This window comes from Sinohyriopsis cumingii, unplaced genomic scaffold, assembly GCF_028554795.1.
Source record: "Sinohyriopsis cumingii isolate HCF-2022 unplaced genomic scaffold, ASM2855479v2 utg003811l, whole genome shotgun sequence".
Classification (NCBI taxonomy): Eukaryota; Metazoa; Mollusca; class Bivalvia; order Unionida; family Unionidae; genus Sinohyriopsis; species Sinohyriopsis cumingii.
Genome location: NW_028316599.1, coordinates 47,530 through 64,173, shown reverse-complemented (window position 1 = coordinate 64,173; position 16,644 = coordinate 47,530). Strand labels below are relative to the sequence as shown.

The 16,644-nt window shown below is 34.7% G+C and overlaps 1 protein-coding gene across 1 annotated transcript in view; it reads right to left on the bottom strand.

The window, feature by feature from the left end:
• Positions 1–16,644, bottom strand: part of LOC149769407 (dehydrogenase/reductase SDR family member 4-like) — a 28,556-nt gene that overhangs the window by 8,489 nt on the left and 3,423 nt on the right. Inside the window, exons 2-3 of the mRNA XM_089949899.1 lie at positions 1,626–1,677; positions 157–291 (exon numbers count right to left, since the gene is read on the bottom strand). Coding sequence (XP_089806025.1) covers positions 157–291; positions 1,626–1,677 — 187 coding nt within the window. The remainder of the gene's footprint in view (positions 1–156; positions 292–1,625; positions 1,678–16,644) is intronic.

The window sequence follows — 16,644 nt, the reverse complement described above, 5'->3', positions numbered from 1 at the left end:
TACTACTGCTACTACTACTACTACTACTACTCTCAGTAGTAATAGTAAAAATCATCATCGGCACCACTATAGGTACCCTCATCATCACCACCACCAGCACCATCGTCGTCGTCATCGTCGTCACCATCATCATCATCTATTTCTGCATATACTCACTTGTTCACTGAATCTCGTTTTGACTAATCCAGGAGCAATACAATTAACTCGTATTCTTTTCTGAGCCAGCTGTGGGACAAGGGCTTTCGTAAGCCCTAAAAGGGCTGTCTTGCTGATGCCATAGGGACCCATAAACTGTAAAATATATACGTATGGATGTATGTATGTACATATATAACTGTAACAAAACTGACAAGAAAAGCTAGTTTCTTTATGTAGCCAAAGTGCTTTTAACTCTGAGTCTTTGTAAATGTTAATTACAAACAAGACAAACACGAAAGAAAACGTTGAATATACAAAAATGTACATGATTATTTACCTAATAAAATTATTATTTAAAATGTATAGATATTATTGGTTTTAACTCATTATCTCTCTCTCTCTCTCTCTCTCTCTCTCTCTCTCTCTCTCTCTCTCTCTCTCTCTCTCTATATATATATATATATATATATATATATATATATATATATATATATATATATATATATATGACCAGAAAAGATGTTCTAGTAAGCAATTTTGATATAAATAATAATAATAATAATAATAATAATAATTCAATAAAGTACTGTTAATAAATAAACCTGTCATCAAAGAAATTTATTTATTTGGTATTCATAATGCAAACAAAATATATCGGGTTAAGTGACAAAAAAAGTCTGGGCTAAAAAATTAAACTCCTATATTCTACAAGTCGGAATTGAAAACAATCAGAAGAAGAGGAACAAAAGGAACATGAACAAGCTGAACAAAATAAAAAAATAAAAATAAAAAGAGAACAAAGAGAGGGAATGTTTAATGAATATTGAGTGATATGAATCTAGACTATTTAAAACTATAATAAATAATGGGGTGCTTATTCAGAATCATACGGATCATGTTACAGTATGTTTTTGTTCATAGTAGTCCTAAGACTTTCGAAGAAAATATATCTTAGAAACTTCCGTTACCGTAAGAAGACTAAAATTACTATTGGGGCTCTGATGACTTCGATCTATAAAATTCTTATGACCAATTCAAAAGAGCATCTTTTCTAGATAAGGGCTATCCGACCATAATATTTTTAATTTGAAGAAAAAAAAATACCAATGCAAACTTAAAGTATCGCGCGCGCCAAAAGAAACAAAACCCAAATTCAATTAAAGGGAAGTAACCCAGAACAAGAAAGGTAAGTCTTTTGCGATATAATAGTTATGAGAGGTGCACTTCTTAAGTAAACACAAATATCTTGCACCTAATTACGATTGTAATTTTTTTCCCATCTGTAGCAAGAACTTACAACTTTAAGAAAAATGGGACGCAAGAAATAAAAAAAAATTAATCCTGCAAAATTTATACGAATCACAATTTTATTGATATCTAAAAAGTCACCATATTTTACAACAACAATCGAAGCTGAAAGATAGAATTCTCCCAGAAGAAAAATTAAAATATCGGTGAGATCAGACATGTTATTGTATCGACTTTACCTCTGATACGTTGTATCCTCCTACGGACGACACAAAAACCACAGATCCACCTCTGCATAAAATAGTATCACTTTTCATAAAATTGGAAAGAATCAATATTTTTTTAAAGCAGAAAAATAATCAATTATTACGTTTTATTTTCCTTTTCATAAATAATGACTGACGTATTTTAACTGAGGCTTGTCAGCCACCATACATGTAGGAATTTAAATGACTGATTTACAGAAGTCGCTGACGACAAAAAAGGATCTGCACCAGTTGTAATTTCTAAGGCAAAACATCAAGCGCTAAAGATTCTTTGTTTTCTGGCATTCTGTGTTGCGTCATTTCCGCCCGTCAACATGACGTCAGCAATCTTACTCGGTGAAAACAACTATGCGATCCATATTTGAAATGCATACATCAAATGAGGTTACTTCGTTGTTGTAATACGATGATGTAATTATACAACTGCAAAAATATTTCAGTATCGATTTCCTTTACCACTGTTGATCATTATCGATACAATGTTTTGGTTTCTCGTTAATACATTTATGTGGGATTGTTAAAATACGACAAACCGTGCTATTTAACAGCTTGTAACATGGTGTTGGGGAGAAATTAAATTAATTAGACGAAATCAATATTAGGCAATATTGTACAGTAGACAACGACAAAAGCCAGTTATACATAATACTTCTAAAGTTGCATATCTAATTCAGTAGACTGACATAAGTAAAGAAACCATTTCATGTAAATTTAAAGTACACGAAATGTCTTAGCTATACTTAATTTAACACTCTGGATTACGCAGTTGGATTGGTAGCCTTTATCATCCAGGTTCTCGCGAGATTCCTTGAAATCTGATTTCTTTCCTAACATCCAAATGAGGCTTTCCTACAAACTGGAAAAGGCATTTCATAAACTGATGCGATAAGTTAAGGTTTAAGTTATTGAGATGCTTAGACAGCGTAAATTTAACCAAACATGGACCTATTCACTGCCTGAAGGAGATACCACCTTCATCAAAAGTGATGTTAACTTCTATCCTTTAAAGTTTCTTTTTTATTTTGCTTTAAATTATTGTAAAAATTAGGATCAGAATCTGGGGATTTGGGCGAAATATTTTCGTATTTTCACTTCTACAAAGTTTGACTGAAAACCGTTCTATCGGCAATAAACATTGATGAGACATTTTACCATACGCGCCTACGGCGAAGCTCTCACAGAGGCACACACAAATATGTCCGAGCGAGGCTATTAGGTGTGTGTGTGTGTTTGTGTGTGATTTGGAATTTTAATGTAGCTTTAAAAAATATTCAGTCATATCGCTACGATGTCTGCAGTGTGGCAGTTTATAGTGATGTCTAGTATGTAGCATGATGTCCCACCCAGTCACATTGTCCTGAAACCAGGCCGACCAGTCCTAACACTAACCTCTTAATGCTGAACGCCAAGCGAGGCAGCTGTTAGTATCATTTTTGTAAGTCTTTGGTATGACTCGGCCGGGGATCGAACTCACGACCTCCCTCATCCGAGGCGGACGCTCTAACCACTAGGCCATGGTAGCGGTTTGAGACTATTAAGTACGTCCAAATATCATCATGGTTGTTTATAGTCGATGTTTGTTTTCTCCATATTTTTTCTGTGAAAGAAATAAAATGGTATAGACCCTCTACAAGCATTACGATGTGAAACCAACCAATTACTCTAAAATTTTAACGTAATTGTTCCTAATAAACTTGTAAAAATTATTCTGAACAAATGCTTTTGCCAAGAAATAACTTTAATCTTTAAAAAGATATTCAAAAAATGGATTTGTATTAACTTTATCGGTACATGTGCGTCAAACTGATTGTTACTGCAAGCACCTTTTTTCTCGATATATGAAAAATCGTATTTAAAAAAATATTTGTATGTATTTGTGAAAAGTAATTTAATCCTAATAAATATCAGTAATGAATACATTGAAAGTCCTCGACCATAGTGATCTTAAAACTAAAACAACCAATCAATACATACACCAAGAACATTCGAAAAATTCAGTTTCTCTGTTCACTATCTGAGCGCAGCTGTCAGCAATCGTGATATTTGGAATCATGCTGGTCAAATAAACAGAAATGACAAAATGTCATCTGCCACAGTGCACATGGCTTAGAAAGCAAGTCCGCATCTTGCATGCGTAAAATAGGAATATCTTGAAAAAATGTCCGGTATAGCAGAAAAGTTTTACTCATCACTTAACTATCAAAATACTTGAGGAAACTATTATATCAAGAAAGATACAATAATGTTATGTGAAATTTTGGAGGAGTTTAGAAATGTCTGTAGTAAATTATAAATCTGAATCACGTCGTTATTAGACTGCTACTGGATTAGCAAAAGATGCAAATATAAAGATATCGTGTGCTGAAATCAGAACTACTGACGAACTACGGCATGTCCTTGATGATTGCGAGCGGACTAAAGGGTAGATTCAGCATGATACGACATATTTTCTATATATGTCATAGTGATACTGGAATATTTAAGTGTCTATACCAATTTTATCATCACATCTGCGATATCACTTTTCAAACAACCCTTTCGCATGTAGGAAGTATATCTACTCTTATGAATGTTATTCAAACCTGTATTTCTATATTTGGGCCTATGTAATTTTTCATCTTCACCGCTCCGGTGGCCTAGCGGTTAGAGCGTCCGTCTCGGAAGCGGGAGGTCGTGGGTTCGAACCACGGCCGAGTAATACCAAAGACTTACAAAAATGGTACTAACAGGAAAGAAAAAGTAAATCCTGCTTGCGCATCTTCACCAAACACTTATTTGACTAACAAAGTTTTAGTAAAGTCTTTAAAGCAACGTGAGAAAAGAAGTGATGACGAACTCAATTAAATATACCCTTGTTCGAGATAAAACAAAATATCCTGATTACGAGTTAGAGAAATAGAAATAAAACATTATTGCATATATACAAGAACCACCCGTCCAGGATAAAATATTTCGACATAATCTTCCGATCACAACATAATCTTCCAAGCACTGTTGGAGAAGAAGTTATGACGAACTCAGTTTCCCATATACCCCTTGTGTTTAAACATTTTGTCAGAAATTCTAACGGACAGATTGACAAGATGCTGTGTGTGCGCAACGACAATATCCCCGATCGTTGATAAAAATGCTGCTCTGTACGAAAGGTCAAGGTCGAGGTTATTCATTGTCTAAAAAGATGCCTCAGCGTGTAAGGGTGGGCTGTGAGCCTTTAAAACGTATATCAAATAAAATATCCAGGAAAAAAGCATAAAGTTCTTAAAACAGGGTCGATAGATTGAAAAAAATTTGTTCGAAATGCCAGACGTCAGTGATGTTAATATGATTTTAGAAATAAACAAGAAATATATAGCCTGAACTGATGTAAGTACATTTATATATGCCAATGGAACATCTCACACCGCTGTTGCTATCTACAACGTCCAGTTTAGATTATTCTACCAAAATCTCACGTCACATTGTACTTTCCATCTCTTCACGGAGTCGTCGTTGTTAAAGTTTAAGGAATAATTGTTATCAAAATTGTTGAATGGCCTGTATATGCAGTATTGAGTTTTACTGTTGTAGATGTTTAACTACATAAACCCGGTCGAGTCATATTAAAGACTTATAAAAATGGTACTAACAGATGCCTCGAATAATGTGAATGGGTGGGACATCATGCTACATGTCTGCGGCATGATGCCCCAGTGCTAGACATCATTTTGTTAATTACATTAAGTAACAGTTAGTGTCATTCACTATGTTATGCTACCAAAATAGCTATTATCTCTAAATAAAATAATGACTACGCCAGTAATTTGTTGTCAGGTTATCATAGCCCCATTCGAATATATTTTGACGGTGCTTCGACATATTTTCACAGCTGATATATTTTAGATTTTCATCTTTCTGGTGGCTTTGCCTTCAATGATAATATCAACAACTTAATTAGCTCATTAACATTGTTGACTAAGCATATATTCATTTCCCGTTTCTAAGAACCTGTTTATTTCTTCCTTATCAGTTTGAAAATAAACTTTAAGTTCTTTGTGGTGGATAGGTGTTTGAGAAATCTGCCTCATACCTGTCCTGGACACGTTCTGTTATTCTTTTGACTAAATTCAAAATAAGGCAACGGTAAATTGCTGATAAATTAATTGAAACGAATAGACGCAGACATAAACAAATATGACGAGACTTTCGTGAGCAAAACTAAAATGTTCAAGATAATGGTATATTACAATACAGTGAGTTTTGGAAGTGGAGGAGTGAACAGAAGATTTGAATTGTCTTAACCTCGAGTATACTTTTAAAATCCATTTTACATTTGACTATATTATCTTTTATTATGGTACTCAACATTCCCCGCTAGAAGATAGCAATGAGTCACTTTAAAGCAGCGGTTAAGTGGCATATTATCGATCAATCACTAATTACTAGAGGTGAATCGTTATCTTAAAGCGATTAACTGCTATCAAAACTAACAGGTACGTGAACCACCATCTTTACACTTGGTTAAGAACTAACATTGTTTGCACAATTCAAGTATGCACGCATGCTGTAGAGGCAAAAGAAGAATCGCTCCCTTTCTTTTTACACATTAGAGAAGGAATTTGCAGCACTGGGGTTTTCACAAGTTGGTGCCTTAAAAATGGCTTTAATCAGACCTCTAACATGATGGCCGCCATGGCCATACTAGGAGTCTTCTTATTACCGATCGTTTTTAAGAGATGGCATCAATGACTTCTGGGTTTCACTAAAACACTTAATACTATATGTTGTTGATCCTAAATGAAAACGATGCCAATGTAACCTCCTGAAGTTTGACATATTTCGTAACAGATTCCAAGTCTGAACTGATTGCCATACTGACATAGCAAATGAAATAGGAACGAAAAAAACCGCTTCTTTTTAGATATATAGTTGTTTCTCTATTCAAAAAATGATGCTGATCCAACGAATAAAATAGCGATAAAAAATCTTCAAAAAACGTATGTAAAAGTGTTTTACACATCATCATATTATCACCGTATTACTGTATCTGGTGAAAGCCTGCAATAAATCTCATTATATGATGTTCCCTAGAAGAAGTGATTCCCTAAGACTTCGTTCAATCGACTGTTTAGAAGTTCTAATGCATCCAGAAAACGACGTGTTAAACACAAAAGCTCAAACAAGTTGCATTTTTAGAAATGATATTTATTTAACTGGACAGGAGTATTGTTTTCCTTTACTGGTGCTTGGACATGAAACTGTAAATTTGAAAATGTGAATTAAGAAGTATTAATATGTACATTTGACTTTCTCGAGTTACAACGAGTGATCATATAAAATGACATGTTTAATGTTTGTGTACTCCGACATCATCGAGTTCAACATGGTGGGAAACAACTCTTCCTTTGCTGTGAATAAGGCAGCTTAAAGTGGATTCTGCACTTATTAACAATAAATCAGTAAACACTTATCAAGTTCACCGTTAATTTGTGCATCCCCATTATCTTCCTGTCAGTAAATAGTTATTTTGTAAATTTTTTGACAATGTTAATATTGGTTAAAGGTGTAATATCTAAGAAAAGATTATATTCTCCAAACGAAAAGTCACCGTAAAACTATATTTGTCTTTGTTTCCGTGGTAGCCGATTTGAAACATATTGCCTCCAAATGACTACATGCTTTAAAAAATGCTGCTAGATTAAAAAGCAAAGAAAATGTGCTGATTGACAAACCCAGTCATAAACAAGCTTAAATGAAGGCTTGAAAAATGTTTTGATCCAGTCAGGAAAATACCTCCCTGTACAATCTATAAAAACACGGTTTCCCCCGGTATAAAAGTCACGACACCTGTTATGTATTTCGCGAGAAAGGAAATTAGGCCCAGAATGTCCACAACATCAAAGAAATGGAATTCTTTATCCTAAGAATGTATAACTTAAAATGATTTTTGTGTCAGGAGCAAGGACACTGGCATTCAAAGTTTCCTTCAAACAAAAGGAAAATGAAGAGAGACCTGAGGCGATAAAGTGATAGGAGAAGAAGAACCCATTCTCTGTCCGAAGTTCAAAGCAATACACAAGAAACTAAATGAACTTTCGTGACCAGTTTGAAATTTCATTGTGATTCTTAATCACTTGAATATGCCAAACGTAATTGAAAATAAAATTATTCTTGACTTTGAAATTATTATTATTATTATTATTGTTATTATTAGTAGCAGTAGTAGTAGAAGTAGTAGTCGTAGAATATAGATAAATATCGATACACAGTTTTTTGAGGGTTGCCTTTATATTTCAATAATTAAGGACTACCTCTTTTTGAAAGATATAAGTGGTCCTGAAAACATCGTTACTTTCAAAAAAATCCAAACAATAAAATGGATCTTACATCATCAACTATAACTATCATAAACCTTTACCTCGTCGTCGTTCTTGTTGTATTTGCTGCAGCTGATGATGATGATGATGACATGCTTTTGATGATGATGATGACATGCTTTTTTGGGATGGGAGGGGATTGAAAGAAAGCTTATTTTTCCTGGATGTTCCTGGTTGTGATGCCGCCATTGTGGTAGGTGTTATGGTTGGGGTGGGGTGCTCCCAATATACTATTTAAATTATTACAGACGTCCCACCCAGGCTAGATTTTGGTTGGAAGTTAAATTAGGGAAAGATAGAGGCAAAGCTCCGAGGCCCCAGTCAGCAATGCCGACGGTTAAATGATTGAATATACAAAAAAGTGAAATTCAACGAATATCAATTTAATGACAATTCAATAGTCAAATAATTAAATTTTCCCAAGTACTCTCCTTCCGCTCTACCCTGTGATAACCTATTGCATCATTTGATTAGTAGTCTGAGATAGATTTCCACTGGTCCTTGTATTCTACTAATCTGTGTATTCTTCTCTCCTATTCCTCCAGATCATTCTCCTTTTCTTCCCGACTTTCTCTCCAAATTCCTTCTCCTCATCGACTTCTATATACTCTTCCTCCTTCTCCACTTTCTCCTCATCGACCTCTTTTCCTCCTGTTCTTCGACTCTCTCCACCGACTAGACTTGTCGACTCCGACTGCTCTGCTAGTCTCACTTCCGTCTCCCCTCTCAGAGACTCGGGACTTAACTGACCCGAAAGTTCTGTCCCCCCAAAAAGCTTCCTGTGAAAACAAAAAGACGGTACAATATTTTCCTTAGCCCTCTCATCGCCCACTACACCCAGTCTATCATCAGATAAGGCTATTAAATTTCTTCGGTCACGCATTCATTCACCTGGAAATGCTTATACGTTCTTGTATGGTAAGCAACGTCGCCATAAAAACACGGTATCAATTACTTCTCATACATACATCAATAAATTGTGTCACACCAGTACACAATCCTGATACCATTATACTAAACAATATCACAGCAATCAAAAGGATCCTAGTTTTTAAGCATACATACTGCACATAATTGCAATTACAATGCTGTAATATTTTGCAAAAATCGAGCAAATAACTTACTGACTTTTACGAAGCTTTGTCTTTCCTTAGAATATCCTCTCTAAGTTGTATCGCCAAATTACGAGTAGCTCTCTCGGAATATCACTATATTGCTTAGCAATCTTCCTAAGCGAGACTAAATTTTCGCTTGCTAGTTTGAAGTTATAATTTGGATCGAAATTGTTATCACAATTCCGATTGGGTGTCGCCTTGACCCGATCCAATCAAACTTAGCGGACAATGTCCTTCTCGCTGTCTGTCCACGTGGGGATGGATTTATAACACGCCCCGTTCCCTCGCGGGTTCCTCTGATCTTAGGACTAAGCTGTAACGCATAGGTGGAAGTCGATTGATATATCGCCTGTGCCGATTTAAGATGTCGGATCTTCTCTCTGGTCGCGATAACCTTACGCAAGAGATTAACGCTAGCCTGCGGAAATGTTTAGGCATAAAACCATTGCTTGTAATAATACCTTAGTTTATACACGACTTACGAACCGGGGCTTATCAAATGAGACACTAGATTTAGCCATATATGTTTTGTACAAATCTCTCGTCTCTTTTTAATATCACCAAGGAATTGAGGGTATAATTTATTTGTTTAGTTTTTATTTGTTTTTATTAAACAATAATTTCGCTTGAGTTTGGGGATTTTAATAATACTTTTCGTCTCGGTCTTATTGATTTAATTTTCTCCTGTTTTCTATTCTAGGCTAAATTTCATGAAAGTTTCGGAATTAGGGCACTACTTTAACCTAAGCCGAAATTGTGAAAAATTTATGATAAGTCTCTGATAGTTTCGGAGTTTATTGTTCCTTTAAGTCTCAGCCATTTTAAGCTAATGTTACCGGTTTTTTTTGTGGTTGTTTTTCTAGCCTCCGCTATTTCCTTTGATAGTTTCTTACTTTGAACATTACTTTTAGTTACTTCCATGTTAGTGTTATTATTGTCGATACCGTGACTAAAGCTAATTATGACATAAGTGAAATAAATGAAAATTACCCACACCGCCAATACTACATGGGATATACGTAATGTTTTGTATATAAGGTCTCAGTTATAAATGTAGTCAGTAGGCAGATTTCTGTCCAAGCGACTTACCATCCTGTTTTAGTTTGTTAAAAGTAAGAATGAGCGTTGAATAGAGATTGTAAGTGATTATCTGTTTACAAGATGGCTGTCTAATGTTAATTTCTGTATTCATTTTTATGCATCCGAGATATTACTGTATCTGTGACCATGTAAGAAAATGTTTTTCTTACCAGCTTTGATAGGTTGAACTTTTTCCAGAAAATCAGAGCAGTTGTATGAGTCACTTTGGGAACATAAGGGAATTAACATCACGCTATATATCCATACATTTAAAATGGGGATATTATTATGAAGACAAAGGTTTATATGGACAAAGGTTTTTATAGGACACATACTTACAGGGACAAGGGAAAATTTGATGTTAAAATTTTATTTACAATCCAATACAACCCCCATACTATATAGAAACCATTTTCATATTACAATCAAACACACCCCACGTGCTTTTAGATTATAATTTACTATCCAGAAGCCACTTTTTTTCATAACTATCGAAACACACGTTCTTACTATTGAACGCAAAGGATTCGAGTGCTTATACAAACACCATATTCATAAACATACTTTCACACAAGAGAATGTAGGATGTTAAAGAAGGGGGATGAAAAAAAGAGACACACTCTGACACAAACATACTACACCATCACACAAGGGTGGAAAGTGTTTATAAACACGACTATACCCTCCCACATACTACTACACAAGAAATAGGGTTAAGGAGTTTTAAATTTTAGTTTTTGTGGAAGAGATGAATACACAACACATACACAATAACAGCAACCTTTGACAAACATTTAGCATCTATCTTTTGTAGAGGTATGGATGACTCTGAAAAGAGACATTGTGTTTTGTTAAACAAAGTCGATTAAAACAAGCGGCATCGCTTCACAGGTCTTTTTCATATCAAACTTTATCTCATGGTAGATCCGTAGACCAATGCCCGCTTCGTGATCTATCATATAAGCCGGAAAGTCTTGGCTAACAGTATACCTGAAGCGACTTTTAAGGACTCTAAGCTTTTCCACGTCTTGTTGAATTATCCTTAGAATAGGTGAAAATTTCCTTAGAATAGTGAAATCATAGGATCATATGCTTGAAAATATATATAATTGTAAAGAAGCAAATTTCTGGCGATCTATGAAGAACACATTAGTTTGAGACCTGAGAACAATTAATTAGATTTATGGGGAAAGGTGCGTATCAAAGCGCTATCCTGCGAGACTTTCTAAATATCTGGTCGGGGACGGTAATGAGCCTAATTACCCTTTTGTTTATATAGCAGCCAGACGGACTATTAGGGACATGGTAAACTTCGATTTCATAGTGGAACTGTCAAAAATTGAATATTTCCTTGAACCAGTAGTTGCAACGTAGAAGGTCAAATTGACCCCAGATTTGGCGCCTAGTAATAAAAAGGCGGCAAATATGTTTATTCCTGATTGGTCACGCTAAATAAGAGTTGTGTTTCCCACACTAAATTTCCTAGTTTTAATATCGCCACATCGAACACTTAATTAGTCTAAGGTTTTCTGCAAGAGAAAACAAGTGTAAGAAGACACCGAGAGTAAATGTAGGAGAAATTCTCGTAAAACTGTTGTCCAAGAGAACTGTTGTCGAGGAAAACCGACGAACAAATTTGGCGGTAGAAGCGAGGAACGCTGAAAGCTCAAAGGTATTTGTGACAATTCCATATAATTTATTGATGTCATATATAATGCTTTGCTGAATTTATTTACTTATATTTGCATGAATCTATTTGCTACATTCGTATATCAATTTGCTTTATGAAGTATAGCTGTGTTGAGTTTATGCATAGGAAGTCGTACATTAATCTTTGGATAAGTTTGACGAATTGTTTAAATTTATCATCTTGTTTGCATAAGAATTAGGTTCTAAGAATTTCATGCATTGCATTAGTTAATATGAGTTACGAGAATCCGTGTGAATTGACCGAATTTAGAAGATTTCACCTATGATTAAGGCTGAGTGTATATTCGCCGAACATGACGTAGTAACCCACATAATGTATTTCAATCATTCACTTGTGTAAATGGAGGCTGGCTCGAAACCGTTATGCATCGTGTGGTAGCCTTGACATCTGTAGAGCACCGATATTAAGATCCGACAACGAGAGGGGATAATGCAAACCCCTGTATCATAAACAACATCAAATTTAGGTTGTCTCTATTTATTTTTGTTAAAAGAGCGAAAATAGCTCATGTGACGTATTAACTCTGAGAAGTATCTTGTGACGTATTATCTCTGAGACGTATCCTGTGACGTATTATCTCTGAGACGTATTGTGAGACGCATTCTGAAAGGTATCATGAGACGTATAGTGAGACGTATTATCCCTGAGATCCAGGTATCTGTGAATCTACGTGCTACGCACAGAGTTGAGGACCGAAAGAGGCAAAACAGAGGGAACAGCTACAGTGGAAGCGGAGTGAACCGGAGAAGCAGGTTATGCAATTCTACAAGGCATTGACTTCGATTGTTCACTCGATCCTATGATGAACTAATTCTATCAGTAAATCAGATCGACTACATTATTTAAATATATTTGTGTTTTGGTAATTCGGTGAAAGTTTTATTTCTCGAAGCAGAGTATATTCCTGATGTAATCAAATCTCACAGTTGTTTTATGTAATTGATTAAATTGTTGTTTACATGTACAGGGGCTCATGTTGGTCTGTTCTATATATCTGCACAGATCTCTATCTATTCCACCTATAAGTTCCACTACTTATATTTATATTTACTCGAACCGGGGAAATACATCGAGGGCGGTCAGCCTCTAGATAACGAGAATCAAATTAAGCGGACACCTTGAAAGAAGGTACAATCCGCCAACCCACAATCTTCTTGCAAGAAGAGGGGACTTTGTGTAAAGTTTCTGCAAAGTATACCGTGGGTCACTTACAAGAATATATAGTTACATATCGTGCACATTATGTTGAATTTTCTGGAAAATAAATAAAATCACACACACACACACACACACACACACACACACACACACACTTTAGCTGATTCCGATAGAATGATTTAGATTTAAATGATAATGGTATTTGTTCTATTGTTTCACTCTAAGATATCCCTTTAAAATTTGCCGTATTCGACTTGATTACGTGAAGCGATAACCCGTCTTTAGCTTGGCGAGAAAAAATTCTTTCCGATGTTTGCCTATATAAAAAAAGAATTAGCAAACAAAAAAGCCTTAACTTGAATCCATATTCGCTATTTAGAAATGTTTTGTCTTGAATCTAGAATGTGATTTTAGTAGATAAAAAAGCGATTTCATTAGCTGGATTTATTTGGCAGCACTTTCTTAAAATCTGTTTTTGGTTCATATTCTTTCAGACGCCGTCATAGTTATTCGTATTTTACTCCGTGCTGAGGCATAAGTTAATCGTCGTCCGTTTACCTACCCTCTCCCCCACAAAAAACGTGTTCCTGAAATATCGTACGCCTATGACGAATAAACATTTGTCCATATTATAGCAATGTATTTGTGGATCACACGCCAATCATATTGCGTTCATTTTATAATATTAAAAAATATAACACCGATTTTTATAAATTGATGAATGAAAAATATGCCGATTTGCATTTCTAACATATAATATACCCATGTCTTCAGAAACTCATAGAAAGTGTAACCTTATGCCAATTTCTCACTGTCCTATATTACCTCAAAATAACAGAAATAAATGGTGCCAAGCTTTTCTGTCGTTTACCATTCCCGGAGTAACCCACCTCTCTCTCTTTTATATATATATATATATATATATATATATATATATATATATATATATATATATATATATATATATATATATATATATATATATATATATATATATATATATATATATATATATATATATATATATATATATATATATATATTCTAAGGCCGAACCTAAATGGATTTCGATGCCCCACCAATCAAAACACGTGTTACAAACTTCAGAATTCAGTCAGAGCGTGTGACCTCTCTTCTAACTAGAGGAAAACGGGCTCGTAATCTCACTTTCAATATTAATACGCAAGAGCGTTGCTCCTGGTTACAATTGCGTGAAAGTTGAAGTACAATGCCGATGAAAACAAAAACAAAATATTGTAAATAAGAAAACTAGAATAAAATGAAGAAAAGAAAAGGAAAACTTTCAACAATGAACGGCAAAAGGAAGGGTGTAAAAACGAAACGGTAAGCCTGTTGCAGGACATTTTGAATGAGTTAAAGTATCTGAGATAAATGTATTTTGAGACTTCATTTGCTAAAGCCAAGACAAAGAGACATTTACGATCCAATACTTCTAGCAAGCTTCTATGACTACACCGACGTTCACCAACTTTGAGACACCACCAACAACAACATCAGCAACAATAGTTACCACTTCCACAGCCACAATACCAAAGCTAGTAGATTAATTGATCGAATAAAATCCATGCTAAGCCCGAGAACAAAATAGCTGTCATTCCTTCTCAATCCTGTCTGTCTAATGTTGATGCTCTGCCATTTATGTACACTGGCTCCATTACTTGTATGTACTACTTTTAATTGTATGAAAGTGAAGACAAATGGCCACAAAATGCCAGAAGCTGTGGATAAAATAAAATTGAAAACCTTTCTGTGGATGACTGGGATTTAGAGAAACCATCCTGATCGTCGACCAATTCCAGGGATGTCTATTTCAAGAATGCCTATGTGTCTTCCTCAGAAGAATTCCCATGTGTCTTCCTCAGCGAAGCATGAAATGCCCTTTCTCGAGCTCACAATGAAAGAATTGTTCTAGTCTTATGCCACGTGTTTAAGGTGGAATAAACAGTAACACAAGAAAGAATGAAAACAACAAGCTTAAAAAAATACAATAATTTATTTCCCTGGAAAAATTCTGTGAAAATTAAAAGACATGAACTTACAGTTTTATAGAATCAATCCAAAAATGATCCAAGAATAATCCAAGAATAAAACTTAGTAGTCCTAATAGCAAAATGGTTTAATGATTTCAAGTTCGAATTCCGAAGAAGAATCCAAGATGGAAGACGATAACTTATGCTGCAATCTGTAGTGTTCAAGTCTACAGTTCCTTGTAGAAACAAGAATTATCACTCCGGTTTTGGATTGCTGAATAAATAAACTGTTCTTGTTCAACAATTTCACATGAGCACACGTATTTTTCAGAAAAATAACATAATTATTCCTTTTGACTCCCTGCAATTGGAAATAACTCCAAACAGCACAACATACAAATTCCAGTGTAAGAGAACGCCCAGCTGCAACTCAGAATAATTCTCCAAAACGTAGGTTATATCATCTTCTAAACGTAAAAAAGGGGTCACGTGATCATGTTCAAGAAGCTTATCGAAATTAGGAACTTGCTAAAGATCACCTCCACCCAGTGTGGCTCTGACGAAAACCAATCATTGTCCTCTACGAAATAAAAAAAATTGTTTACATCTTAAAAGTGTAGTCCCATCATGATCTCGACAACAACCAATCATTTTAAAATAAAATAGAACCTTTTTACGTGGTTGCTTCAGAATCTAGATCAACACCTGGTGTTTATAAAACGAACAATGAAGGTCAAACTAATTTCTAAAAAAAAGTATTATCTTTAGTTAATAAATTTACATTGCAATATCATTTAATGAAAAATATTTTTAAAAAAATTAAAACTGGCAAACAATGAAATTGAAATAAATGTATATTAAATCAGATATAATTAAATCAAATATACATAACAACTAGCAAATAAACCAACGACGTCTAACTTTAGAAAGTCAAGGATACTGTGTGGTTGAAATGGGGAAAACAACTCCAGCAGATGAATCTTTCCCGTTACGTCAGCGAATTTTTAAAACTGAAAGTCAAATTCAAAGATCGGTACTGCACATCAACCATTCAAAATTGGACTTCATTTGGAACACCACCGGAACTCATTTGGAATACTCTGTTAGTTTGGACTTCTGATATAACTTTTACTAATAGGTATGTTTTCATTCACAATACTGTAAATTCTTTTTAATTTGTAATTTTGTACTCTAGGGAATAAATTGTTGAATTTTTACAAAACTTGTTGGTTTTCACTTTTTTCTGTAACTTAGTTCTAGACCATCGACTCATAACAGGTGTTACCTGCGTTTCCCTTATTTCAAAAAAACGTTGATTAATGGGAAGAAGAAGATGGTGGTGTAATCGCACTTCTTGGTGACATTTTGTTTAGAATCAAAACATTCTGGAGTGAAACTTATCAAGCACTTCTTTTTATACTGGAATTTATCTCAACTGATTGTCGGCGCGTCGTATTAACTTCATTATGGTCACTACTCGAGGATGAGGCGACATCAAGGAACTAAATTGTGACAGTTCTTGTTGAATAAATCCAAAAAACTTGGCAGTTCTCTTTCTGGCATGGGTTGTTGTTGTTTTTATTT